Source organism: Seriola aureovittata, chromosome 8 (assembly GCF_021018895.1).
Source record: "Seriola aureovittata isolate HTS-2021-v1 ecotype China chromosome 8, ASM2101889v1, whole genome shotgun sequence".
Classification (NCBI taxonomy): domain Eukaryota; kingdom Metazoa; phylum Chordata; class Actinopteri; order Carangiformes; family Carangidae; genus Seriola; species Seriola aureovittata.
The window spans coordinates 18,132,157-18,158,565 of NC_079371.1; the positions used below are offsets into that span (position 1 = coordinate 18,132,157).

Here is a 26,409-nt window from a genome sequence, read left to right on the forward strand (position 1 = left end):
CATATGCTAATTGGTCACACACTCTGCAGACCATCCGCAGCACAGGCAGCAGCAGCAGCGGCACTACCGTTATCATCAGCCGGATATTTCCTGGGTGCATGACCAAACGCTCCTCAAACGAGTGCTCGACGCTACCCACCCCTTGTGACAAAATGGCCTACAGGCCTCATCTACGCATACAAAGTCTTTGCGCACAGTCTGTAATGAGAATAATTTTTTTTATTTCTCTGTGTGATAACGTCTCAGGATTGTGTCTACGAGCAGAGCATAAATATGTCCCTATTAAGAGAATGACTGCGTTAATGTAACTCTGCTCTCTTATGCATGACGCAAATAGTAAGGGATCAGCGGTAAACGAGGCCACGCATTGTCTGCCCCCCGCCCTCCCTCTGCTTGTCAGGAAGCAAGCTGATTGGCCGAGGCCTAGCAAAGAGTGCCCGGGGATCCAAAACTGCAGGCCGCACTTAGCTTACCGTCAAAAATAAACCAAAACAATAACAGACAAAACTGAGAAGGGGGAGAAACGCCGATAGAGTCAGAAGACGACGTTATCAGGTAAAATTATTTTGAATCGATTAGAAAGGTATGTGGAATAAGACGCAAGGGCCCAGTCGGCCGTAGCGGGCCTCTTTCAGCCTTTTCGAAAAACAACATGGAAGATAATGCGGCACAAGCTGCGCCACCTAGCTTAGCAAGCTAGCTAGCCAAACGGACGGCCGTCGTCGCGCAGATATGAGCGACATGCCAGAAAATACCCTAATGAGGCATTTCAATCTGTTGCCTGTGCTAATGGCTTTATTAGTATTGTAACGTTTCGTGTATTTATTACTGAAATGGTCAAATAATATGGGTTATTGTCTCCCTTGTACTAGCCATTATGCTAAAACAAAATGGCGCTTAGAGGAACAGCCCTAGCTTGCTTGCTAGTTAGCTTCTGTGGGTGGAGGGCGGTAGCCGCCCTACTATGCATTGCATAACGTCTGCGGTATTTTCATTGGCGGCCATAAACCCGGAGCATGTGTAGTTTTGTGCTAAGAGCCCGGAATACAAGACTTTTCACAACGAGAAGTGTAGCATCACAGTATTAGTTTTTAGTTTATCCTAGTATGATGTATCTCTGGAAATCAGGCGCCCATAACGTTACTACAGACCACTGCAGACATCACATATTTGGCTTTTTTGAACCGTCATGTGACGACAGTACATTTCCTCCAACTAAAACAAGCAGGACTTATCTTCTAAGAGCCACCAGAGACGCTGCCTATGAGCTCGTCCCCATGCACACTGAGCGGGACAGCCCTTTGTCTCAGCTGGGCTACAGCCATCAGGCTCAACCAGCCCCAGGTGTATAGCTATATGTCTTCAGGTTGAACCTGCCTGTAGTACTCTTACTAGGCAATGGATGGTGCCAGTGGTCAACAACATAACTGCCCCCTCCTCAGTGGTAGCAAATAAAGTTTTTCTGCCTTCTGTATTTCATTTGCAGAGGCCATTTGTGATGCCACCAGTGTCCTTATTTTAAACCTGAACCCATGTACAAAGTTAGTTATTAAATATCATTACAACACTGAGACTAGGTGAATGAACTAATTACCTCGTTCTGTTCTCCTCTATTATCAACATAATGTTAATGAATACCAATTGTTTCTTATGTTTCTTTATCAGGGGGACTGATTATATTGATGGAAGGAAGCACGTCAGATATCCCATTGGTTTTATTCTAAGGGTTTTGTTGTCAAATGTAAAGGTATGTATTGAATATGAGGCAATATAACATTGTCAGTTTCATACACTCTCATTTTTAGAAATTCACACAAACAATAGAAAAAAAAGAAAGTAACAAAATGAAAGAAAACCTCTAACGCAGTGTACACTGTAATTTTCAGTCTTTTTTCTGAGTAAAGACATGGATCAAGGAGGAGGGGTGTTGGAGCTACACACTCAGGAGCTAAAGATGCCCCACGCTATGATCATGCAAGACTTTGGTAGGTGGTCAAGTAGGACAAGGTGACAGACATACTTTATATTGTAAACAATCCTTAATTCTAACACGCAACATGTAATTCAAGACAAATATCCCCACTAGCGCAAATAAAGCTAAAGCTGAAAGCTCTCAGAAATGAACTCAGACCAAGACACAGTTATTAGAGACCCTATCCATACATTTTCTTATTGACTTTATTGGGCCACGCCTATGAAGCTGACAGTGCAAATGTGATTTAATTACCTAGCTAAATAGTAAAGTCACAGTAACATTACAAGGTCAGTCATCGTGAATGTGAAAAAACCTGTGGACTCTTGTTATAGTGATCATTTTGTTGTTTGAAACTCCGCTCTGTTTTTTGTTTTTACAGTTGCAGGCATGGGAGGTCTGGCTCACATTGACGGGGAGCACATTGTGGTGTCTGTGCCCGAGGGTATGCTTCTTTCTGATGTGATGACAGACGAGGGCATCCTCCTGGAGCATGGGCTTGAGGTGGAAGGCCTGGAAACACAGGTGGTGGAAGGCCTGGAGACTCAGGTGGTTCAAGGCCTGGAGACAGAGGTGGTTGAAGGGCTAGAGACTGAAGTGGTAGAGAGCTTACATGCAGATGTGGAGGGCTTGGATGCAGAAGTGGTTGAAGGCCTGCAGACACAGGTTGTAGAGCTTGAGGCTCAGGTTGTCGAGGGCCTAGAGGGGGAGGTGGAAGTGGAGGGTCTCGAGGCACAAGTGGTAGAGGGCCTGGAAACTGAGGTAGATGTTGAGGGCTTAGAAGCTCATGTTGTTGAGGGCCTTGAGGAGGAGGTGGAAGTAGAGGGTTTAGAAGCTGAGGTTGTTGAAAGTCTGGAGGTAGATGTGGAAAGTCTGCAGTCTCAAGGGGTCGAGGCCCATGAAATGACCAGTGAAGACATGGTGCCCTCAGAGCACAGTGTAATCATGCCTGAGAATATCCTTGGGACAGAAGTTGCAATAGAGGAAGCTCTGGACCCCCACCACCACCATGTTCTTACCTCAGACCTCATCCAGGACTCAAACCACCACCATGATGACATGCCAGACCAGGTATTTGTGGCAGAGCTACTCTCTGAGCACCAGGACAACACCCTGGACCACCAGCTTGTGTCAGAAGGCTTGATGGTGACAGAGGAAGGCTCAGAGACCATAATCCACGAACAGCTGCCAACTGAGGCTGTTCCCCTGCAGACAGACGAGGATGATGACGCAAGAAGCAGCTCTGAGGATTACCTCATGATCTCCTGTAAGACAGTTTGCCATATGATAACAAAACTTAGATTAATAAACACTGTTCTTGTTATTGATATTATACAATTTTGGATAACTAGATGTTTGTATATTTGTCTTACTGCAGTGGATGAGGTGGGAGAGAAGTTGGACATAGGAGACACCCCCCTTGAGATCAGCACTGAGGTAATGGAAGATAAGGAATCCAAAGAGGAGGATGGCTCTGAGGTCATCAAAGTCTACATTTTTAAAGCTGAAGCAGATGACGATTTAGGCAAGTGACTTTTAAATTCACCAATTTCTCAGTCTGCTGGCAATACATAACTTCTACAATATAAGAAATAAGACATTTTTCCTGTTCAAGTGAATATATAGCATGGCTTTAACAAAGTTGTTGATTTCCAGGTGGAACAGAGGTAATAACAGAGGATGATTACCAGAATGGCCATCCTGACCTGGAGGCTGCATCATCAGGCAGACTGGGAGTTGGCCGTGACAAGATGGTCTATATGGCAGTCAAGAACCACCCTAAAGAAGATGAAGACGATGATGAGGATGACAGTGATGAGGATGACGACGATGACATCAGTATGTTCCTTTGTGAAACAGCTTTTGGTGCATTGGTTGTGTCACAGGTTATGTCTTTGTAAATCAGTAGAAACAGTCAAAACTGTCTGACGGTTGAAAGTACATCAGTAAGAGGAGGTTGCTATGTATTAGCATTCTTTTTAGCAGACTCACTCAACAACGAGATGTTTGTGTCTGTGCATGGCCAGTTTGTACAGCAAATGATTTTAGTAGGTTTCTTCTTGAAAAGTAAAATAAAATAATGTTACCTATCCTGTTGTAAATATAATGTAAACTGTCGGGTCTGTGCAGGTAATACCATTGATCAGGTGAAAAATGGTGCAGCTACATCATTTCTTCAAATCCGCGAGGGGCTGGGCGCCAACCGTACCCTTAAACCCAAAGCTAAGAAAAAGAAGAAAGGAGAGACACGACAGTGTCAGACTGGTATGATCAGTATATGTTACTGATGGACCATAAGATGATGAGATATGATGTTACAAAATTTCACATTCAAGGTTGTTCACAACATTCTAAATTACGCACATTTTTTCAAACTTCTTTTTCAGCTGTTATCATTGGACCAGATGGTATGCCTTTGACAGTCTACCCCTGCCACATATGTGGAAAGAAGTTTCGCTCACGAGGCTTCCTCAAATGCCACATGAAGAACCACCCGGACCATCTGCTAAAGAAGAAGTACCAGTGTACAGACTGTGACTTTACCACCAACAAGAAGGTCAGTTTCCACAACCATTTGGAGAGTCACAAACTGCTAAGCCACAATAGTGAGCGGTCTCCAGAATACACCGAGTACACACGGCGCTACCACGAGTCCAGCCCCCTGGGCTCTGACAAGCTGATCGTCAAGGACCGGGAGCCCAAACTGCATCACTGCAAGTATTGTGATTATGAGACAGCGGAACAGGGCCTACTCAACCGTCACCTGCTGGCTGTGCACAGTAAGAACTTTGCGCATGTGTGCGTCGAGTGCGCCAAAGGCTTCCGCCATCCGTCAGAGCTGAAGAAACACATGCGGACCCACACAGGTGAGAAGCCCTACCACTGCCCGCACTGTGAGTTCCGCTGTGCAGATCAGTCCAACCTAAAGACTCACATCAAGAGCAAGCATGGTGCAGATCTGCCTTTCAAGTGCAGCCACTGTCCCCAAGCCTATGCTGACGCTCGGGAACTCCAGCGTCATATAGAGATGGTGCAAGGCCACAAGACCCACCAGTGCCCGCACTGTGAGCACAAGAGCACTAACTCCAGTGACCTGAAACGACACATTATCTCTGTTCACACCAAGGACTTTCCTCATCAGTGTGACGTGTGTGAGAAAGGCTTTCACCGGCCCTCAGAGTTGAAGAAACACGCGGAGACACACAAGGGCAACAAGGTGCACCAGTGCCGGCATTGTAATTTCAACGCTCCCGACACCTTCACCCTGAGCCGCCATATTTTGTCCTTGCATACGAAGGACCTCCCCTTTAAGTGCAAGCGCTGCCGGCGAGGTTTCCGGCAGCCCGCTGAGCTGAAGAAGCACATGAAGACACACAGTGGTAGAAAGGTTTATCAGTGCCAGTATTGTGAGTATAACAGTACGGACGCTTCTGGCTTCAAACGCCATGTCATCTCCATTCACACCAAGGACTACCCCCATCGCTGCGACTACTGCACCAAGGGCTTTAGGAGGCCTTCAGAGAAGAGCCAGCACATATCCAGGCATCATAAAGACATGTTGATGTAATGTCATTGTGCACACAAACACACTTTTTCCCGAGTAAATCTGTGTCACACACCCAGAGGTAATTTTAGTGTATTAACAAAGAAATGACGGATGTAGGCTGTTGATGAAGACGACAACATCATAATTGCCGTTCTGTGTTCTGTGTTGTAATGGGTGTAAACCTCCTCCCCCAGGGGTAATACAAGAACACATTTTAGAGGGGGTGAATTCTAAAAACACAGTGTGTACACTGAGTGGGACAACTGTAAATTGTGTTTTGTTTTGTTGCAGAAAATCACATATGAACATATATTCAGGGTTTCAAATGTCTATATTTTTATACCCACTCAGCTGAAATGCTGCAAGATGATGACTGTGTCCTGTAAAACAGAAAGCGGTGCTTTGTGAACGTCATGCCAGTTCAACAGATGATGTGGACTGAGTACAGGAGAAGTTTGCCTCCACAGTACCAACTAGTATCTATTTTCCTTATTAACCAGCTTTTACTCTGATGTTTGTGTTCAATGCCGTTCAATGGTCTTTAATGGGCGAAGCCATTCATGAGTTCATAAATGGTTTTCAGTGACGCTGACACACATTACGCACCTTAAAAAGATGTTTCATCAACTCTAACAGTTCAACTTCCATCATTTGAATTTTCCTCCCAAGCTTGAACACTTGGAGTTCCATTAACTGAATCATGTATAATATAGGCTATTCTGTTAAATATATCCTAAAAGATGAAACAGAAGTTCTCTGGTCTGATCGGCTGTGTCTAGCAAAGAGGAGAAGGCTTAATTTGGTATATTAGTAGAATATCCCTTTAGTGTACACACTTCTGACACAAATCTGCTATTGTATCTGCTAGGATGGTGCCGGTAGATGACAGGTGTATTATTATATGAGCTTCACAGATGGTTGGCTTTACATCAGATATAAAGCCCTGAAGTGGTTATATGCGACTGCCACTGCAAGTTACATATGTGTGTGACGTTACCTATGACACAGATGTGCTCTCTCAGCTAACCATTTGATTGCAATCATGCCTTACATCTGTTGGTCTTTATCCCTTAAGCACTGATGAACACAGCTAATCAAAAAGAATAAGTGATTTTAAGTCTCAAACATGCTGTATCAATACCATTCTCTCAGAGATTGTGTGTTTGAGTCAGTAGAAAGCACTTTAATAACTTTTTTTTTTGTATTTTAATACATGTATGGGGACTATATGTATACATATATATATATATATATATATATATATATATATATATATATATATATATATATATATACATATATATTTATATATGTGAACCCTAGATAATAAACAAGTACAGAGCTTTGTGAGTGGGTAAAGGAGTAGATTGTTTTTGAGTGTCATCTCTAACAAGTGGGCACAATCCATTACTGCATCAAAACTGAATTGTCATTGAAAGTGGTGGGTGAAAACCATTTATGTTTTGTTCTATGGATAAGTGATTGGGTTTTGTGTTTTGTTTGTGCTCACTAACAAGTTTCCCATACCCTAGTCCTTCAGTCCTAAATAACCCAACCCAATCCCAAGCATTGGATTATTCCCTTGAAGTCAGTGGTCATCATATTGGCATTAGTCTTTAAAGTATGCACATATGCTGTCTCCATGAAATTAATTGTGGTATATATTAAAAATTCCTGCATTTCGTGTACCTTAGTCTATATATTTTTTTTCAGTCTGATTGTGGATAAACTACTGGTGGGGAAGAACCAAAATAAACAATTATCTTTTTACACTTTTTGTCCTTTCTGTCCTGCATGACTTCTGCAAGGCTGGGTCAGAAATTTTTTATCTCTAACCAAAATATATGCAGATACTTTGTGAGGTTTAGCTATAGTCTGTATTTTGTTTAAGTGTTGTGATCTGTTGGTTTATATTTCATGGATCATCCCTTTACTCATGGACCTCATAGAATACAGATGAAATTGTTTTCATGCCTTCTTATTTCTCCCAATAGGCTTAGAGGCAAACCTGACTGAAGAAGGACATCATGCAGGATTGCAGTTTTGACTGAGAAAGCTTTAATCATTCATCATCCACAGCTTCTACAGCAGAGGTCCGTTTATTTTTAAATACCTCTAATGAGTGTCTTTGTGTTCCGTGGTAGCAGTCGGTTCATCAGTTTCAAGTTCACAATGGAACCTTGGAGCAGTTTCAACATTTGTTATGATTGTTGAACTTGAGTCAACCACTGAGAAATGATGAAATATGCCAGCAAAGCTCAGTAACAGGTTAGAGTGGCCAACAAGCCATTTGGTGATTAGTAAAAATGGAATTCAAAGTTTCGCTTGATCACTGTCTCATTCTCCCACACATTTGTGCATAGATGTAGGATTTAGTGTTGGGTAAGGCTGAGCTGTACCGCACCGTCCCAGCAGACAGTGTAAATCTTCCACTTCAGCTAGCACAGAGTGAAAATGATACAACAATCTGAAAGCTCCAGACTTGAGATCCAGAGGCTCCAAATCCATCCCAAGTCTTGCAATTTCAGTTTAACTCACTGTGGGCATGCTGGTTTATTTGGAATGATTTTGTTTTCATTTGCTATGATGCAATCCTGCAGCAGTAAGAGCATCTCAAACTCAACAAATATATTCAATACTGTACACACTCAAGGGCATTGTCATACCTGGTATAAACTGCTATTGTGAGATGGAGGTAATGTTAGAAAAAGCACAGGTGCCACTATTGACATTAATAGTGTCTGGTCTATTCAAGTGACCCAGTAAAACATGAGTGTGGCAGACCCTGAAACTGATGCAGCTAAATGGAATTCAGCAGTCATTGATTTGATTATATACACCTGTTGATGAAAAAAGACATATGTAGATACAGAACTGATGAAAAGAATAACTCCTGAACTCTGACTGCTAACCACAACTTTGTTCAAACAGACATTTTGATATTCCCAGTCACATCTGGAGTCATTGTCCCAGTACATAAATGTTGACACAAACTGAGGCTTTCACTGTGTTGAGATTGATATCATGGCTTTACAACAACCATCAATTATACTTACTTCAATTTCAGACCCCAAACTTCAGAATTGGGAGTAGATGAGAAGGAAAGATCAATAAGAGAGATGGTGATGAATATGGAACCACATTTATGAAAGCTACATTATATATATTGTATAGAGAGGATTGGTTTGGGAGTGTCCTTAGAGAAGAAGGAAACAAACAGATTGATTAAAGGATTTGGGTATAACTGTACAAAGAGAGGAGGAAAGCGCTAACTGAGTCAGGAGGAAAGTGCAGTGAACTGATTTGATTAAAAAGGTTGTAAAGGCGAGGCGGCCTTTCTGGTTTAATGTCCGCTTTAATTTAATTAATGTGGTGAACATCTGTTAGAGTGACCGCTGTCAACTCTGACTCAGTCAAAAAAACAACTGCATCTTGTGCCTCTTTGCAGAGGTTCACAGGGAACTGACTCTTTCAACACTAGTAGAAAAATGTTACTGTAAAATGTCATTGAGATGTGTTGCATGCGTGTCTTGTTACACTTCCATGTCACCTGTCAAGAAAGATGAATGATGTCTCATACTGAGGGAAATGAGGCTGTGCAGATGGGTTCACATGGGCACTGCAGAAACCACCTGAGAAAATAGATGCAACAGCCTGTTCATTTTTGTTGATCCCACAGAATATCCCATAAATCACTTACTGGTGCAGCTGTCAGCACAAACCGCTGAGGACGCAGAGATCAATATGCAGACATATCCATAAAATCCCCTCAAGTAACCCATCTTTTCTCCCTGTATTATCCAAGAATTCAGTATGAGTAGCGTTGTTTTTGTCTATACACATGCAGATTTAGCAACAACAGTAAGTACATTTTCCCACTTCTTGTTTGAGTTATGCTGAACCACTATCTCTCCCATGGGTTGCAAGCCTCTTCTTTGCCTATTTTGAATCAGCGGAGCATTGAACACACACGCACACACAAACACGCACTCACACGCACACACACAGTAGGCTACACCTAACAGCCTCTAAAGGCCATCACTGTGATGAGAATTGACTGACATACACAGATAATCCAGCCGTTGCAGAAGGTCAGACTAATTTATTTGATGTAGTCATTTTGTCCACATTTCTGAGGATCAATGGTCTATGGTGTGGATGTGATTAGAATGATGAAACTGCCAGTAAAAATCAGGGTAACATGCTGATGTGCAGGGATTTTCGAGCCAGTGAGTGTAGAGGTGATCATTCAGTCATAAAAATGACAGTAATTTAATCATTTTAAATCAGTGACATTGGTTGGATATTTAGTTTTGGATTGCACAGGATTTTGGTGTTACAAAGCATATGGATCTTGCATATTTCAGTCAAAGCAACAGCAAATTTAGCTGGAAATCTGTCATCAAGTCATCTCCCTGGCAGATATTGCTGGCATATTACCTCCAGATCCTGTGGTGGCCCACATAACCAGAGTTGTCCGATCCAGATTGTGGGCGACAAGGCTTTATAGCACTGCAAGTTTCCTGGAAACTGCAGGGCCCTCAGGGAAATCAGTGCCAGATTGCTTGGAGACGGGCAACACTGGCCTGCTGATTAGTCAGAGAAAGAACTGTGTGGTGGCCATCACATGTTTGAGAGAGAAAAGGAGACGGTGAGAGACAAAAAGCCTAAATAGCCGGCAGCCTATTAACAATTCAGTTGTCTGACTCACACATGCTCCTACAAGTGAGTTTACACTTGAATATAGAATGTGTCATCTGATGTAGCTCAACTAAGTGGGCCATGAGTTGAGATTGTTTTGTCAAACTTTATTTTCACAGTGACAAATAAACTTTGAAGTCCCTAAAAGTGTAAAAGAAGCCATAACAGCTATTGAGTTCACATATTAACAAATATGTGTGTATGTGTGTGTGTGTGTGGTGGGGGTAATTAGGAGGCAGACTAATGCAGAATACTAATAATTAACTCTGCATGTGTGCTCAGAATTAGAAGTTATTAATGTCCTGTAAGAGAAAACATTTCCTCTCGATTGCTCACTAGATGTCACTGTTTTCCCATCCTTCTCGGAGACATGACTGCACTGATGCACTGTGAGTGCTCCCAAAAATAAATGCATCAAAATGAAATGCTTTTCCAAGTCAGTGGCTGGATTTCAACGAGACTCCGGCAAAATAAGAACTGGGCAGCAGTAGGATTTTGTTTTTACTACACTGTTTATTTTATCAAGCCAGCGCATTGAGAAATAATGATGAATGAATGCCTGATGGAACCACAGGTTTGGTTACTGTTATTTTCCAATGTATGGCAGGTCTATTTATGAAATGTAGGCTGTAATATGATTTTTTAAAACGTAGCCTAATGCTTTGAATGGATTAAGGATTATCTGAGTCAATGGGGTAATCAACATTTGAATAAAACTTAAAGAAAAACTACCCGACTTTATTAGGCTATCCTGACTTCTTCAAGAAGGCAGTGAACGTCCTGCCAATTTCCACAGCTCTCCGAGAGCAGTATATTTTGACCTGGATCACAGCGGGGACGCGTCACGGCGGGTGGGCGTGGTTAACCGGGATGAATAACGCTTTATCCTCCGTTACGTTGCAGCAGAGTTACAGTCTGACACGAGAGAGGAGCAGGGGGAACTGAACAGCTGACCGTCTCGCGTAAATTTGAACCCGCAAGTGATGGAAAGGCTGGAGATCTTTTTGTACACCTTCCTCGTCTCTCACTACGTCTGGAGCATCTTCTTCATCTCATGGCTTTTCAACAACTCGATACCCACAGATCTAACCAACTATGGATTGCTTAATTGAAGTTGGGCCACCTGATCCTGTTTGCGCCAGGACAACCGACCAACATTAGGGCAACAGAAGTCGTTATGGACAGTTGTGCAAATGCTGCATTTCCTGATCAGAGAACTGGTGTGAATAGCAGAAGTTCTTCCTCAGGATACCACATCTATGTGCGCGTAAAGGACATGCACAGAAGGCTTCCATTCAGCGCTGCGTGAAATACTCCGCGCTATGTTTTAGTATTTGCAGGGAAAAGCTGTAGTTAGAATAGAGAGCGTGCTTGTGCGGCTGATTTGTTCCTGCCGGCTTTGACGCGATAGTGGCGGCCAGCTTTTATTGCGCGCATACCAATTGTGCAGTTGCAGTTTAGCCGCTCTGTTTCCACAGGCGATCCACCACGACAAGACCTGCGGTCTTTGACATTCATCAGGCCTCATCACCAACTCTGTAAGGTTTATCTGAAAATACTTGGACAAATCCTGCTATTTGAACTTTCCCTGCAACCAAGAGAGTTTTTAAAGCTGCATCCAAGTGCACCTGTGTGGCAGGAGTGAGCCATGGCTTTACCAGATAGTGGCATATCTGGGGAGGAGGTACCCTTCCCAGAGATTATAGAGCTCAATGTTGGTGGCCAGGTGTACATCACCCGCTACTCTACCCTCACAAGTGTGCCAGACTCTCTGCTGTGGGAGATGTTCAGTCGAAAGTCAGCCAAAGGACTGGCCAGGGACACCAAGGGACGCTTCTTTGTGGACCGGGATGGTTTCCTGTTCCGTTACATCTTGGACTACATGCGGGACCAGCAGCTGGTTCTTCCAGACCACTTCCCAGAGCGCGGGCGTCTGCAGAGGGAGGCCGAGTTCTTCAATCTGCCGGAGCTGGTCAAGCTGCTTGCACCCAAAATCAGCAAGCAGAACTCCCTAGGCGACGAGGGATGTCAGAGCGACCCAGAGGACTCCTCACCTGGGATTGACACAGCCCGTAACCTGGGCTCCCTGGGTGCTGCTGCTGCTGCCTGTGCCAGCCTGGTGCCCGGTGCCATGGATGGCAAACGGTCCGGGTTCATCACAATTGGCTACAGAGGCTCCTACACCCTGGGCCGTGACAGCCACACCGATGCCAAATTCCGCCGGGTGGCACGGATCATGGTGTGTGGGAAGACCTCCCTGGCCAAAGAGGTATTTGGGGAGACACTGAACGAGAGCCGTGACCCTGACCGCCCCCCTGAGCGTTACACATCCCGCTACTATCTCAAGTTCACCTTTCTGGAGCAGGCTTTTGACAAGCTGGCTGATGCAGGTTTCCACATGGTGGCCTGTAACTCCACAGGAACCTGCGCCTTTGCCCACGAGCAGACAGACGACAAGATCTGGACCAGCTACACTGAATATGTGTTCTACCGTGAGTGAGCTCGGCTTTGTTCCCCCGGTCCCCCACCCTGTCTCCAAGTGCCCCCTCCTTCCTCCAGCCTCCAGCCATTCTGTCTCCCTCTCTCCGATGGCTCCTGCACCAGTAGATGTTCCGTAGATGTTGTGCCCTTCCATCTATCTCTGCAGCATCCAGCTTTTATCCTATGAACAGTACGCAGCAGCTGCTCTGACTCTTCATACCTTCTCTGCAGGTCCAATATGCAGCCCTCCCCGTCAACCCCAAATCCACCCCCCCCCACCTCAGGTCCATCTTTTGCTCTCGCTTAAGCCGTCGTTCCATCTAGTTGTAGTCTCACCAGTCCTCGACCTCAGCGACCCCACAGCCTTCTCCTGCAGAGACTGATACCTTCTGTGTACTATTTCCCTTTTGTACTCTATATATTGCATCTGCCTTGGTGAAGCACAATACTGTCCAAGAGCTAATTTTCTTAAACAAGCGCCCCAGTGTGTCTCTATGACTATTGTACCAGTCATAAGGGCATGAGGGAAAGGGCTTCAAAGAGTGGCCGTGATGTACAGTGCTATACTTTGTCTGCTTGCTCGAGCAGATTGGACTCTCTCCTGCTCCTCTGAACTAAATTACCAAATAATTGGACATCTTATCAGCCTTGAGGGATGTGAGCAGCCCAAGCACAAGAAAGAAGTGTAACACAAAGATCTAATTTCCTTCAGTTTTTATTAAATGTGTCCAGTACCATGTGGATTGGGAACGTGCCATAGTTTATCTGTTCAGTTGTTGTTATAAATGAATGAGGGTTGAGACAATACAGCCACATGGACAGGGAAAGGAACACATTGAACTTTTTATTTTGAAAGGGAAAAGTTGGTTGTCGGTGTTTCCCTTTCAAAAAGACAATGGTTCATTGGCAAATGACCAAGCAACGGGCTTCAATGAAAAAAAAAAAAAAAAGCTCAAATATCAAGAGATCTCATAGACAGAAAGAAAAAAAAAGGTTGCCAGATGAAGTGTGTGTATTGATTGTGCAATGGAGCTTTCAGTATTTTAATCACCCACGCTGGGAGGGCAGAGGAGATGGAAGGTGTTACATCACTCGCACCCCACTGCTCTATATTTTTTTGCGCTCATTGTGCTTCTTTGACATTTCTTTGCAAAGTTAGATATTTAGGAGCATTTTGCCAGTGAGGCGCTTCTTGGGACGGGCTTTACACCATGACCACGTGTTGTTTCCATAAAAAGAAAAATGTGGTAGTCCTCGGAGCGGCTCATGTTTTGAGTGTTCTGTAAACAATAATGTTATTCTTAATACTCAGTTCAGTATTCGTTGAAGCTGTTGCATATTTGATGATAGCTCTCACTTACTGTAAGTGAATACCCATGAGAAAGGGTAGGATTACACTGTAGCCAGCCAAAGCCCAATGTCCTCTCACCACTGTAGCAAGGGCATTGTGAGGGCAGTTTATAATGAGTGGCTATAACTTAAGTTATAAAGGAGCGAGTTAAGGGGGGGGGGTTCCAGTTACAGCCTCAGGACAGGTCTGCACATCATATACCTCAGACTAAAACACAAGCTGAAGGCACTTAAATCCAACAAAAGATCTAGCTGGTGACAAGAAAATGCAGACATGGTTAGGAAAATGTAGATGCTGTAATAAAATTTTTTTTTTTTTTTTTTTTTTTTAAAAAGAGGTTTAAAATAAAATGAATTTAAAATGAGAAACAGCCTGCGAGGCTGTACAGTGTAGGATTTCACCTGAACAATAAGGTGTCAGGTTGAAGAACGTCTGACTGACAATAAATGTATTCTGAAATGTCTAGAAACCACAATGTTGTGTTTCTGTGTGATGACGTGCTGTTGACATCTGAGTCAATATGTTAGACCTGCAGCAGTGTGTCACTGCAGGCGTAGACAACACTGAAATTAAAAGTGTTCAGCAAAAAAACAAAAAAAAGCAAACTGATTTGTCAAATAAAAGATGTTTTCTTCCTATTTGGGTTGTATTTTCCATTCATAATTCTATGTTTTTTCAGTCTTGAATGGCATTCAGCTTAAACTGTGAGGAAAGTGGTACATGCCCTCCCGTTACTGCAGTGTAAAATTTTAATTTCCAGTGACAATACAACTCAATCACAAAAGAAACCAATTCAAATTTTCATCTCACCATTTCCCATTAAAATAAATTTACTTGGACATAAACTATACTTCATATTAAATGTCCCACACTCCTCTCTGAGGCACCATCTCCCTCGTCCTCCCATCTGCTTTTCCACTTTTTTCTCCACATTTCTGTTCTTTTCTTTTTTTTATTCTTTTTCTTCCTCAGTCTGGATTTGTCTGGAGCAGTTGACCAGAAAAAGGAGTCAAGATAGAAATGAGGACATGCACAGATAAGAGGCTCTCTAAAAGCAGATTACAAAACCTTTATTTTGTTGCCAATAATTGACCTAATTACTTTGTACAGTAAAAATCTTGAAGCAGGTGGGACCTAAAATCCAGGACGTTGAATAGCTGTTGTTGTTGAAGCCTCATGCAGAGCAATGATTTGCCCATTTTTAAAAGATTAGAAATGATTTTTGTCAATAAAAACACCCACAGACAGAAAAGTGGGCATAATTTACACAACAACCAGGGTTATGGTTATGTAGGTGAGGCAGTCACATGTTGTTTTTATGAATTCTGACTCATGTAAGTGCTGTTAGAGATTCTCACACGCTAATTACCTTAGTATAAGACCTCTAAACCTGATCTCAGTCTGGCCTAGATAGCTGATGAGCGTCACATGAATTGTTGAAAAATGTATGCGGCTACCTTCCTGGAAAACAGATGATTTTTGTTGCGGTCTGGGCTGGGTGCGTGACAGATCCTCAGAGATCGGGACAATGCAGTGCCTGCACAGTCACAGGCAGCATTCCTCTGTCGCTGTTCCCCGGCGCACTACTGCAACACGGGGTAACGCCAAGGTCAGTCATTAGCACAAGCACGGAGAAACACGCCTCATGTGTGAAAAATTTCAGGCATCATTGTCCTAAACCGCTCTCTGTCTTTACCTCCATCAGTTGCCTTGAGACTCAACATTCAACAGTAGATGTGTGAGAAGTGTTGACACTCAGACGCTGAACAGCGACAGCAGCGAGGTCCACAGGCCGGGCTGTGATGACATGCTGCTTTATTGTTGTTGTTTTTTTGTTTTTTTAAATGCTCTATTGTGAAACTTGTGGCTGAAAAGTGTAGCATGCCTGCTCATGTGCCATACAAGAAGCAGGCTCTAGTTATGTCATCTTAGTGGTATGCCTCTTTTATCCAGAGTGTTACAATAAAGATATTTTACCATGAAATTTTGCTTCTCTGTCTTTTGGAAAAAGTCCAAATAGCAGATTGCATTTGTCAGACCTGCTCACTGCACAGCACACAATCACTTAATTTATATATTTTTTTGCTCCTACCACAATGTTTGAAGTTGAGACAATTTCTCACAGAGTTTTTGCAGTTCATTTTTTAACTCTTGCCACTAAAGTACAAGCCAAAAAGAAATGTTCCCTGAGAGTACAAGACTGTTCTCTCTGTGAGCACTCTACCTCGAGGCAGTGATTTGACCCATGTCATGTTCCTGTGGAGCTATCACTGTAGGCGGCTCTACATGGCAACAGGCCTTGGTCTGGTCTGTTTTCCTCTCCTGATCCTCTTGTTTCGTAGCCAGCTGGGTCATCATTTCCCCTATTTGGAAAAAGAAAGGAGCAGAGAGCAGAGGAGAAGAGGAACGGATGTACGTCAAAGGAAAAGGGGATTGGAAAATGGGGCAAGAAAGCAAGGCTAGACAGATAACCTGGTAGAGAGGAGATGAGAGCTGGAGAGTATTTACGCTGGGGAAGGATTTGGTGTTCTCATCTTATCTCTCTTCCTGCGCAGCTCCAGCGTGAAGGGTCCTGTTATACAAAGAGGTGCTGGTTCGTCCTGACAAACAAAGCCCTCACTGGGCCGTGCTGTTAGTGGCCTGTCAGCCCTGTCAGCACTCACAGAGAGATTCAGTTACAGCAGACAGACATAGAGCCACAGGATTACTCAGTATATGGTTGGGATTAATATTGATTCATAGTACGATTACATCAACATAAAAGGACGGGAAACTGATATTTTCCACCAGAGAGAACTTCTATTTTCTATCTGGTGTGTATGTGAATCATGGGATGTGCCTTTAAATTCACTACAACCAGCTCAGGTTCCCAGACTGCAGCTTCTTTTATGAATAGACATACCACATGCTTTAGACTGACAACACAGAGCGACACAATGAGTCATTTTATCTACATCTGAGACTGAGTGTACTACCAGGTTTTGTCTGAATTCTGCTGTTTATCCTCCACACTGAGCTGCAACCATCTGTGACTGTAAACTTGTTTATGTCTTCTCAGCATCAATGACTTGTCCACTTTTGGATCTGTACGCCAGCATGTTTTGGCTCTTTCTTGTTTTCCTGCTCATGTTTGTGCTTACGTGGATGTTTGGAGAGCTGGTGTGATGACTGTATGGGCCTCTGTGCTGGGTGGGTCAGCGCGGGGTTGGTATGGAGGCCACGCGGGGGCAATGAACTAATGAACTGGCACTCCCTGTCTCACAAATATGCTGAGCAGGCAGTTGGCATCTCTGAATGCGCACGGACACAAATGCAGACGGACACATGTACAGAGGGAGGGAGGTTGCTGGGAGAGGATGCGCAACAACCCTCCTGCGTGAGGCTACTGACTCGGGGGTGTGAGGTTTTTAGATCTGTCTGTCTTCTTTTCACTCTGCTTTGCGATCAGTTAAAAATGCATTAGCAGGCATACAAGCCATTTCCCTCCCTCATCCTCTCTTGACGGCAATGAACAGGAGAAGTCCAAGCTAATAAAGAAAACTGGTAATTACTTGGGAGTAGCGTCAACCAATAGGAGGATGTAGCGGAGAAGCGGAGGCAGCATGCAGCAGCCTGAGGCCTTCCACTGCGTTCTCCATCAGTATGTGAAATACTGTATGTGTGTGTGTGATGAGAGTGTAAGCATGTTATGCGTTTAAACGTCAACGGAGAGCTTCGCATGCTCTTGTTCATTCTCACATGTATACATACGTGAGCTCAGGCCCTTCTGCGTTTGTGTTTGTCCTTGACGACAACTCGGCTCACGCACAAGCCCACATACACAGAGTACAGTAGCGCTGGCTCGGGGCATCTTTATCTTATTGTGTGTTGGTTTATTTATAGTGAGGCAGTCATTGAGCCAGATGTGTACCTTCACTGCACTGCTCTATCCTCCAGCATGGGGCACACGAACACATGCTCCTCTGCCTCTCCTCCTCCTCGTCCTCCTCTTCTTACGCATCTCCTACAGATAGCAGCTGTCTCAAAACATATTGGCCCCCGAACTCCAGGGGGACTCTGTCATGCAAGGTCAAGGGGGAGTGATACCCGAGAGGAAAGACAAGGGGGCGGGGGGTTCACATGGGACAAGATCTAGCAGCTGAAAAAGAGCAGCATTCTGTCACTGGTGATGTTCAGTGCTGACTTCTCTCATCTACCATCCTCCATGTTGTCTCTTTATTATTCTATTTTACTGTGCAATCTTTTCTTTTCTCTATTAAGCCCCAAGACAGAAAGACTAACTGACAGTTGAAAGCATGAGGGATGTGTGGAAACACAAAGTAAAAGTAGGATGGGAATGAGGGAGCATGAAATTAGTTAGAGAGTGAGTCAGAGAGTCAGGAACAAGTTCTAGGATTAGAAAGGAGAGCAGAAAAAAAACCCAAAAACGGATAAAGGATAAAGTGGCAAAGTTCCTCATATACAGTACCACAGAGACTGTAAATATGTGAAGAGGAACAAGAGGGGTGAGGCAGTTGGAAAGGAAAGAAAGGGAGAGAAATACTGTGTGGTAGATTGGGCAAAGTGAGGTGGAAGTGGTGGTAGTAACTGACTGAGGACACAGTCGGAGCACTTGAACTTCCCCTGCTAGACTCTTACATCTTAGTCTGATGCAATATATATTTTATTTATACTCATTTCCCAGACAACACAGTTGCATGGCAGCGCAAGGCAGCATAACATTTCTTCATTAAAAAGTCACAATGATCACATTCTAATTTAATTTTAATCCTGGTTTGTTTTAATGCTGTTGTTCGTTCTCCATTTTCACATGTTTTTATTATGGAATATAGTCTCACACCGTTTTAATTTATGGTCCTATTTTAAGGGTGTTTGTTTCATATGTTTTGCTAATCAGTGTTGGTTGATGAGGATGTGTTTATGTCTCTTGAGATTTGGTGCTTTTCTTTATCTGTGCCCAGAGGCCCGTTGACTGATCAGCTGATATTTTCAGAATTATAAGCCAGTGAACATTTAAAGTCTCTTTGCAAACAATTGTCTCGAGATGGCAAATGACTTCAATCTGATGAGTTTTAACTGCGTGCCATCAATCACTGGCAGACGAGAAAAGTTGTATCATTTTGGAGTTAATTTTTTGTCTACTTTTTATAGCAAAGCAGCATAACTGTATCCACTGTATGCATTTTAATATAAAGTCACTTGAAATAATGTTAAAGTTAGAACTAGATTGTGTAACTATGGATCAACTTTGTGAAGCCACTGTGAAAGACTGGCGAGCAGTAACTTGCTTGAAGCAGTGAGATGTGTCTGTCAGTGCTGTTGTTAGGACGGGATTCACCTCGGCCATCTGGAGTCTTGGGCTCTAATCTGCCCCCCCTCTAATTATCAGTAATCTGGACAGACTTGTCCTTGGTCCTGCAGTCCTGGGCATGCTTGGAACCTGGCTGAAGGCTCTGCACCGGCTGAGGGACGCCAGGATGGGCTTTAGGGTGCTTAGGCAGGCTGGTTACAGGCTGTGGGAGCCAGGCAGCAGCTCTGGGTGTTTAAAGCAGGGGAAGATAAAGAGGAGGCATGTGGAGCAGGTGAATCAGCAGGACACTCGGAGCGGATGTAGATTTGTGCAAGCCTGCAAAAATAAATATAAACAAGACTCGTTTCCATTCCAAATGCACTGAAAAAACGTATCTGTGGGTGAAGTATTGATGACTGGCTCACTGGTTTACTTCAAACACCTCCCTCTCTCTCTGTCTTCTGAGTCTTTTACTCTCTCTTTGCTTTTCTTACTTGGCAGCAGCTCCCCAGTCTCCAGCTGTTTACGTCACGCATTTCCTCAACATTATGCAGATTGACAGATTTGTAATTGCTCAGAGACTTGTGAGTGCACTCCAGTGACTTTGATATGGACGACTGTGCTTGTGCCCCAACATGTAAAGTTAGTCTGAAGAATATAGTATTACTGTGTCTGCTTACACCCCCATATGTATTTGTTCTGACAGCAATCAGAGAGGAAAGACAATGAATGAGAAGACTGTAGGTGGCGAGGCCCACCCTGTCATTAGGCACCATACGGATCATTTCACAAAGCAGATGTTGGATATCTGAGCTGAATACTAGGTAATTAGATATAAAATATGCTGCAATTGCAAAACCTATGTAGCGTGAGCTCCCTTTAGGACAGCAGGAAGAGCCATATGTACAACTTCACACTGTGGATAAAAAGGCTCCTCTCAGTCTGAGAGACATTACTATGCATTTGTGTAGCTCTAGATCCCTCACATCATTGTGGCGTTACCATGGAGATGATGCTGTCCTCTTGTTTGTTATCTTCGGCTCACAACACCTGTCAGCGGTGAATTTTAAAAAGTATCCACAGGCAGATTGACCCGGTCATATTCAAGGTTATTCAGAAGCAGCTGATACAGTCATTTTTAAACAGCTGAAATGACACTGTTTACCTTACACTGTTTGTGTGTAAAGATAAACTGCAATGATAGTGCGGCTGTTTTTCAAAAGATGACTTGATCTGTTTTTGGACATAATTGTGGAAACAGCATCTAAGCGTAGCCCTTGAAAGGCTCCAAAAGTGCTGCACAGATATAAATGAAACTCAGATTACTTAAAATAAGCACACAAGTTAAAGCAAAGACCAAGGCCCCGCAGTGCAGAGCATGATGATTTCTAGGCAAAAAATACATTTAACTTCAGCTTAATTTGAAAGAAACTTCCAAATGTTCACATTAAGTCAGGATGATAAAACTAACCTCATTTTCCATGTGGTGCCTATTCCCACACCTCATCATGGTTTTTATTTAGGCTGTGTGTGGGAATACACATTGTGCTATGTTTTGCGTAAAATGTAAAGATTCAGGTGAAAGTAACATTACAAACTGCGGAGGAGACATTTTATGACGGAGAGGTGCTAAACCCTGGCAACAGTGACACATTAGAGTTGCTAATAGCAGTAATGATGGCAACAGAGGGATGTGTCACAGTGAACAGATGGGAGAGACTGAAAGAGAGGCTGAGAGAGAGAGAGAGGCAGAGGGTGTGTGAGAAAGTGCTTTGGCTTTTGCATATATCCCTGGAGAAGTGGCCCGGGGAAAAGGGTTGAGTGCTCTCTTTCGCTGTTCTCCTCCATGAGGCTTAGTGGTGGAGGAAAGCATGGAGCCCATCCCCCAGTGGATTATTCCTCCGACACTGCTAAGCCCCCATACTCCCACGTCCATGCGGCCCTCAAACACATGTATTCATTATGAGAGACACTGGATGCAGCGAACACACAAACACACACAGTGGAGAACATGCTTCTGTCACCCCTCCTTCCCCTACATCCTCTTTCTTTCTCTCGGTCTTTATCTGTCCTTCTTTCAAATGCCAATACATGCTCAGAATACAACGACGCACGCACACACACACACACACACACCCACACATACACACACACACACACGCAAACACATACACGTACATTTAGCACACACATGCTTACGTATTCATGCTCAAACACAAGACGACACTCATTTGCTCTTACATACGGGCATGTTTGTACACTTTATGTCGCATACACGCACACACACACACACATACACTTTCATATTCAGGTATTCAGAAAGCCAAGGCAGTGGAAGAATATTCTGTGCCGCCTCCGTTTGACACAAGCAGCTTTTTCCTGTTATATAAGACGAGTTACCGTGATGATGAGCCCTGTTGAAGGAAACAGTGCAGGCCCCTGTGTGTCTTTATATGTCATTACGTGTGTGTGTGTGTGTGCTTGCTCATTTGTGTTGTGTGTCTGCCGCTGTGTGTGTGTGTGTGTGTGTGTGTGTGTGTGTGTCACTTAGTACCTGCATATCTCTGCATGAGTATGTGTGAGGGGCTGTGGGAGAGATTAGCTGTTCCTCTGTATTCTCATATACAGTAGCAGCATGTCGTGTATGTGGCTGCTTCACTGTGAGAGTGAGAATGCGTGTGATTTAATATTGTGTGACTGTGACTCTGTCGGATGATGCAGTGCATGAGCAGTATGAATGCAGGGCTGTCATTACCGTTTAACTTAGTGTACGGCCACGTCCAGACTCATTCGGCTACATTGAAAAATGTTTACGTATTAAGTTTTTTCAGTCCATGGAGCATTTTCTGATTGTTCTCTCAGAGGGTTCACCCTGAAGTACCACCACCACAACTACAACAAAAAAAGCTCAGATCTCTTTTCCTGAGCCAGCAGCTTTGCACGATTTCCTCTAGAAATACAGAACCAGCATGAGGAAGTGAACAAGTTGAGATTCTCCAAAATGTCTGCCTGAGACTGCGTAAAGATCATACATGACAGTAAGATTTTAAATTGGCTGTTTTCCCAGTCCACCCTGGGTCCAACACAAAAAGGGCGGTTTTGAATGTGCTCGGTGGGGTGTGTCCTCCAGGGTCAAAAACCCAGGATTAGTGCGAAATGAAAGGCCAAAAAAAAAGCATTTTGAAATTTATCCGCTTTATGGGTGGACATGGGCTAAGTTTGTTGTGCAAATCTGAGGCTGTGTAGCCATGACGTAGACAGTGGAAATCAAAGAACAGTGAAAGGCTGAGTAGAACGCCCACTTGTGTCTAAAAAATAGGCTGTTTGTAAAGAGAGAGGGGGCAGTTCAAAATGGTTGATGGGCTTTCAAATACCAAGAGGTGCAGAATGTGCATGTCCCCCTCCAACTATTCCGAGAAGTCGCACAGCTGCAACCTCCTCTGTCCTCACACAGAGATGAGATGAAAAATCAACATCCCGTTAAAAAAATTGCTTTTCAAGCTTCAGCCAAGAGGTCTCACGCGCTCTGTTCAGTCACTACATTCCTTCTACGATAATATACATGCAAATAAAGGGTAAAGGGGAATTCTGAAATTAGGTGAAACTGTACTCCACTCTCCTTATCTCTCATTTCCCTTCCTCTCCTGAGGAGCTCCTTTCTCTGCTCGTTTCTGTTTCCATAATGCTCTGACAAGCTCTCGTGCCAGCATGTGTTTACTTCATTCTGTGCTCCTGGAAACTGTAAAGCTCAGAGCTGAGGTGCTTGCTTCTGTGCCAGCCGCACGCTACTGACACACTTTGATAAGGCCAAAAAAGAAAAATGAAAAAAAAGAAAAAGCTAAATGTAATCAAATTTCTGTGTGGAGGAGCTCCCCTGTTGGCTGAGACCTTGATTCAAACACACCAGACTCCTGAGTATGAATAATCTATTCATCGTCTCACTCATGAATTTTCATAGGTCTAGTTCCCAAAATGTTGGATTACATTTTGGGAATGAGAGGATTGATTCCAAGCTCATGTGTATGTTGAGTGTGTATGTGTATGCGTATCAATCCTCTCATCTCACTCTTGCTCTCAAGTGATTTGAGTTTAGCTGGAAATGTTTCATATTGCACTTAGATTTAAATGACTAATTCCTCCTTTCTGTTGCAGGTGGTTCATCACTAAACTTCAAGGCAATGACCTCTGACCCCCCAGCTCTCACTGAAGTGGAGACCCCTGAACCTGCTGCTGCTGCTCATACTGAATCCGCCACAGTGGAGCACAGCAGCACCGGCCGAACCCAAAGCCTTCCAGAAACCAGCAGCATCCCACTGCTGGACATTCGGAATCCACTGCTCCTGGACTCTCCTCCTCCTCTAACACCTCCTCTTCCTCCGCCGCCTCCTCCTCCTGCTACAGACAGCCCTGACCTCCCACCTCTGTCACCTCCAGTCCTGCCTCCACCTCTGCCGTCATCCAAACCATCATCCACCTCCAGCCCTCCTAATACTCCCCCAACGCCGCCTCTCGCTGAGAGCCCCCAACGTCCCACCACCCTCAACCTAAAGACACTGCCGCGGCCCACAGTGAGGGAGAATGGCGTCCCCCCACTTGGGGTGGATGAGGATGAAGAGGAGAGAAAGTTGCTGGAGGAGGATCTGAAGAAATGCATTGAGGATTTCAAAAAGATCCGCTTGCCCAGAGTGTTTCCGGATCGTAAGAGGCACTGGCAAAGTGACTTGCTCAAGAAGTATAATGCATAGAGAGCTTTGCTGTGGCGACATGGTGAACAAACTTGACAAGGATTTTTTTTTTTTACAATGGGGAGAATCTGTTGTGAGCGGTGGACTACAGCTTTATATTCACAGAAAGTTTACTCACACCTCTAATGTAGTAGGTTTTGCATGTCAACAGAGCAACATTTAATGAAAAGTGTAGTGCTTAGGCTGAGCTAGTCTAGCAGTCACACATACAAGATTAAAACGTTAAGATTTGTCTTTTTCCTTTAGAGATTTTTAGTGTTTCTTCTTTGCTCCACACAGCTATTGGGAAACATTAAAAAGTATTTGAATCATTTTCTTTCCACTCAGTCAAATGATAATATATGTCATGTCATTGATTAGAAATTTCTGCCCTGCTCTCTGTAACATGTTCACTGATCAAGCAACTGGAAAATGTGTGAAATTTTTAGGCATTTGACCTTGCTGATGCAAAATAAAAGAAAAAAGTGAAATCTCTGGTGCTAATCATCATCATCTAATCAAAACTATTTCACCTCATCAATATTAACCATATGACTTCAAAGCCTTTCTTCTCCCCTCTCTCCCTGTGATTCGAAAGCTCTGCAGTTTTGTTCATTTTGTGATTGCATTATCTCCAAGCTAGCGATGGAAAGAATTCAGAACGAGAATGTGGTGTACCGGTAAGCGAAGTGGGTAATTACAGACAGCCAGAATGTGGAATAATAATGACAATAATGACTACATGAACCAGCGCACCGTGCCATTTGTTCCTCTATCTGCTCTGCATAAAATGTTCATCCAGCTTCACTAATGAATCACCAGGTGTGTGTATGTGTGACAGTGTGTACCTTCTACTGCTCGTTATGGGATAAGTCACAATCAAATGAAAAATTACTTGCCATTTATGTTTTTACCCACAGTATTCACCCACAAAGAGCGATAGACGTTTGGGAAATACGTGCACTCACTTCGTTACTGAGAATTAGAGGAGAAGATTGCCACCACCCTCTTACTTGTGTGTTATGTATGGAGCTTGAGCCAGGAGCTGGTTAGCTTAGCTAAGTTTAGCTTAGCTTAGCATAAAAACTAGAACAGAGTCTTTTCAAAGGTGAAAAACAACATTGGCTTAGAGGGACTTGTATAGGTGTATTTTGAAATTTTGGAGAGAGCCAGGCTACCTCCCTGTTTCCAGTTTGTATGCTAAGCTAAGCTAACTCATATGCTTACAGGCACTAGTACCAAAGAGTATTTAATGGACAGTGGTATCAATCTTCTCGTGTAAAGTTCATTATGATTCAAGAAAAAATTCTCAAGAAATAGAAAAATAATTTTAATATTTAAATCTCGTTTGTTTTACATGACACAAATCATTACTTTCAGTAGTTTCTTCATGGCTTACCAGGAGGTCGACACTGGATTTTAAGCAGTAAGCCAGTAACATGGTATGCCTGATCAAACCTGACATGTAACCACGACACCTTGAAAACTCCAAATGCTCCACAACCACTTGTCATATATTCTTAATCTAACATGAGTAGAAACTGAAAATGAGATACTGTGATTCAACAAGGAGCCAGCTTACATTTTGGAAGCATTTGCTGGCCATCGACAGCTAGCATAACATTAGCTGTGGTGACTGCATGCAGCTCTAGGGGAGTCCCGTGCTCATAGTGAAGTTGTGGGTTTAACTACTAGACATTGTCTCTAAGCAAAACCAGATGATTCTTGAATGCAGCTCTATCAGTGGATAACACTAGCAGGTAAAGAGACACAACATGTATGACAACTATGGAGTTAATTGGAGTCGTATTTCTCCTTAATAAAAAGAGCGTTACTGGGATTTGTAACTGTAAAGTAAATAATGAGTTTGTAATTGTAAACACTACTTGTTACTGAGAAAATCATCACATCACAGTAACATGTTAGCTAAATTATGCATTTCTGCCCATCGGCGTATTACAGCTGTGTCTCTTGACGCGCAGCCCTGAAAACGCTGAGAACTTTTGTTCTCAAAAGTTACTTTAGCGACTCTCCTAATTACTTTTTTTCAATCTGAACTTTAAGATAGAAACAACTCAAGATAGCGCTCAAAGTACTTCTGAATTTTTGGACCTTTTGATCATTTCCCCTTCATGTCTTCTCTAGCATCCTGCTTCCACTAGAAATAACAAGTAAGTAAATAACAATAATACAAGAGACCATCAATTTGCTGTTTCCTTGTGATTTACAGAAACATCCATGTGTAATCTTGGCTTGATATTAAGCTTCCAGAGAGCAACAAATTACACAGAGCCTCCACCTGATTCACAATAGAGCACTGACTTACTGAATGCGGCATTGAAG

The 26,409-nt window shown here is 43.4% G+C and overlaps 3 protein-coding genes across 4 annotated transcripts; all 3 read left to right on the plus strand.

The window, feature by feature from the left end:
- The first annotated feature begins 185 nt into the window (after window positions 1–185).
- Window positions 186–7,291, plus strand: znf711 (zinc finger protein 711). Its single transcript, XM_056383398.1, has 8 exons — window positions 186–555; window positions 1,666–1,747; window positions 1,887–1,985; window positions 2,355–3,239; window positions 3,351–3,497; window positions 3,629–3,811; window positions 4,103–4,237; window positions 4,360–7,291. Exons 3-8 carry the CDS (start codon window positions 1,907–1,909, stop codon window positions 5,538–5,540), a joined length of 2,610 nt encoding a protein of 869 aa, XP_056239373.1. The 5' UTR covers window positions 186–555; window positions 1,666–1,747; window positions 1,887–1,906; the 3' UTR covers window positions 5,541–7,291.
- Window positions 7,292–10,662: 3,371 nt separating this feature from the next.
- Window positions 10,663–24,754, plus strand: LOC130173732 (WAS/WASL-interacting protein family member 3-like). 2 transcript variants are annotated; one of them, XM_056383199.1, is made up of 2 exons: window positions 10,663–10,794; window positions 23,495–24,754. In XM_056383199.1, the coding sequence occupies exons 1-2, from the start codon at window positions 10,776–10,778 to the stop codon at window positions 24,085–24,087; spliced, it is 612 nt and encodes a 203-aa protein (XP_056239174.1). In that variant the 5' UTR covers window positions 10,663–10,775; the 3' UTR covers window positions 24,088–24,754. The 2 variants fall into 2 exon arrangements, with proteins under 2 accessions (XP_056239174.1, XP_056239175.1); XM_056383200.1 differs by lacking the exon at window positions 10,663–10,794 and adding an exon at window positions 22,680–23,257.
- kctd12b (potassium channel tetramerisation domain containing 12b) lies at window positions 10,785–16,036 on the plus strand. Its single transcript, XM_056383198.1, has one exon. It carries the CDS (start codon window positions 11,869–11,871, stop codon window positions 12,718–12,720), a length of 852 nt encoding a protein of 283 aa, XP_056239173.1. The 5' UTR covers window positions 10,785–11,868; the 3' UTR covers window positions 12,721–16,036.
- Window positions 24,755–26,409: the final 1,655 nt, after the last annotated feature.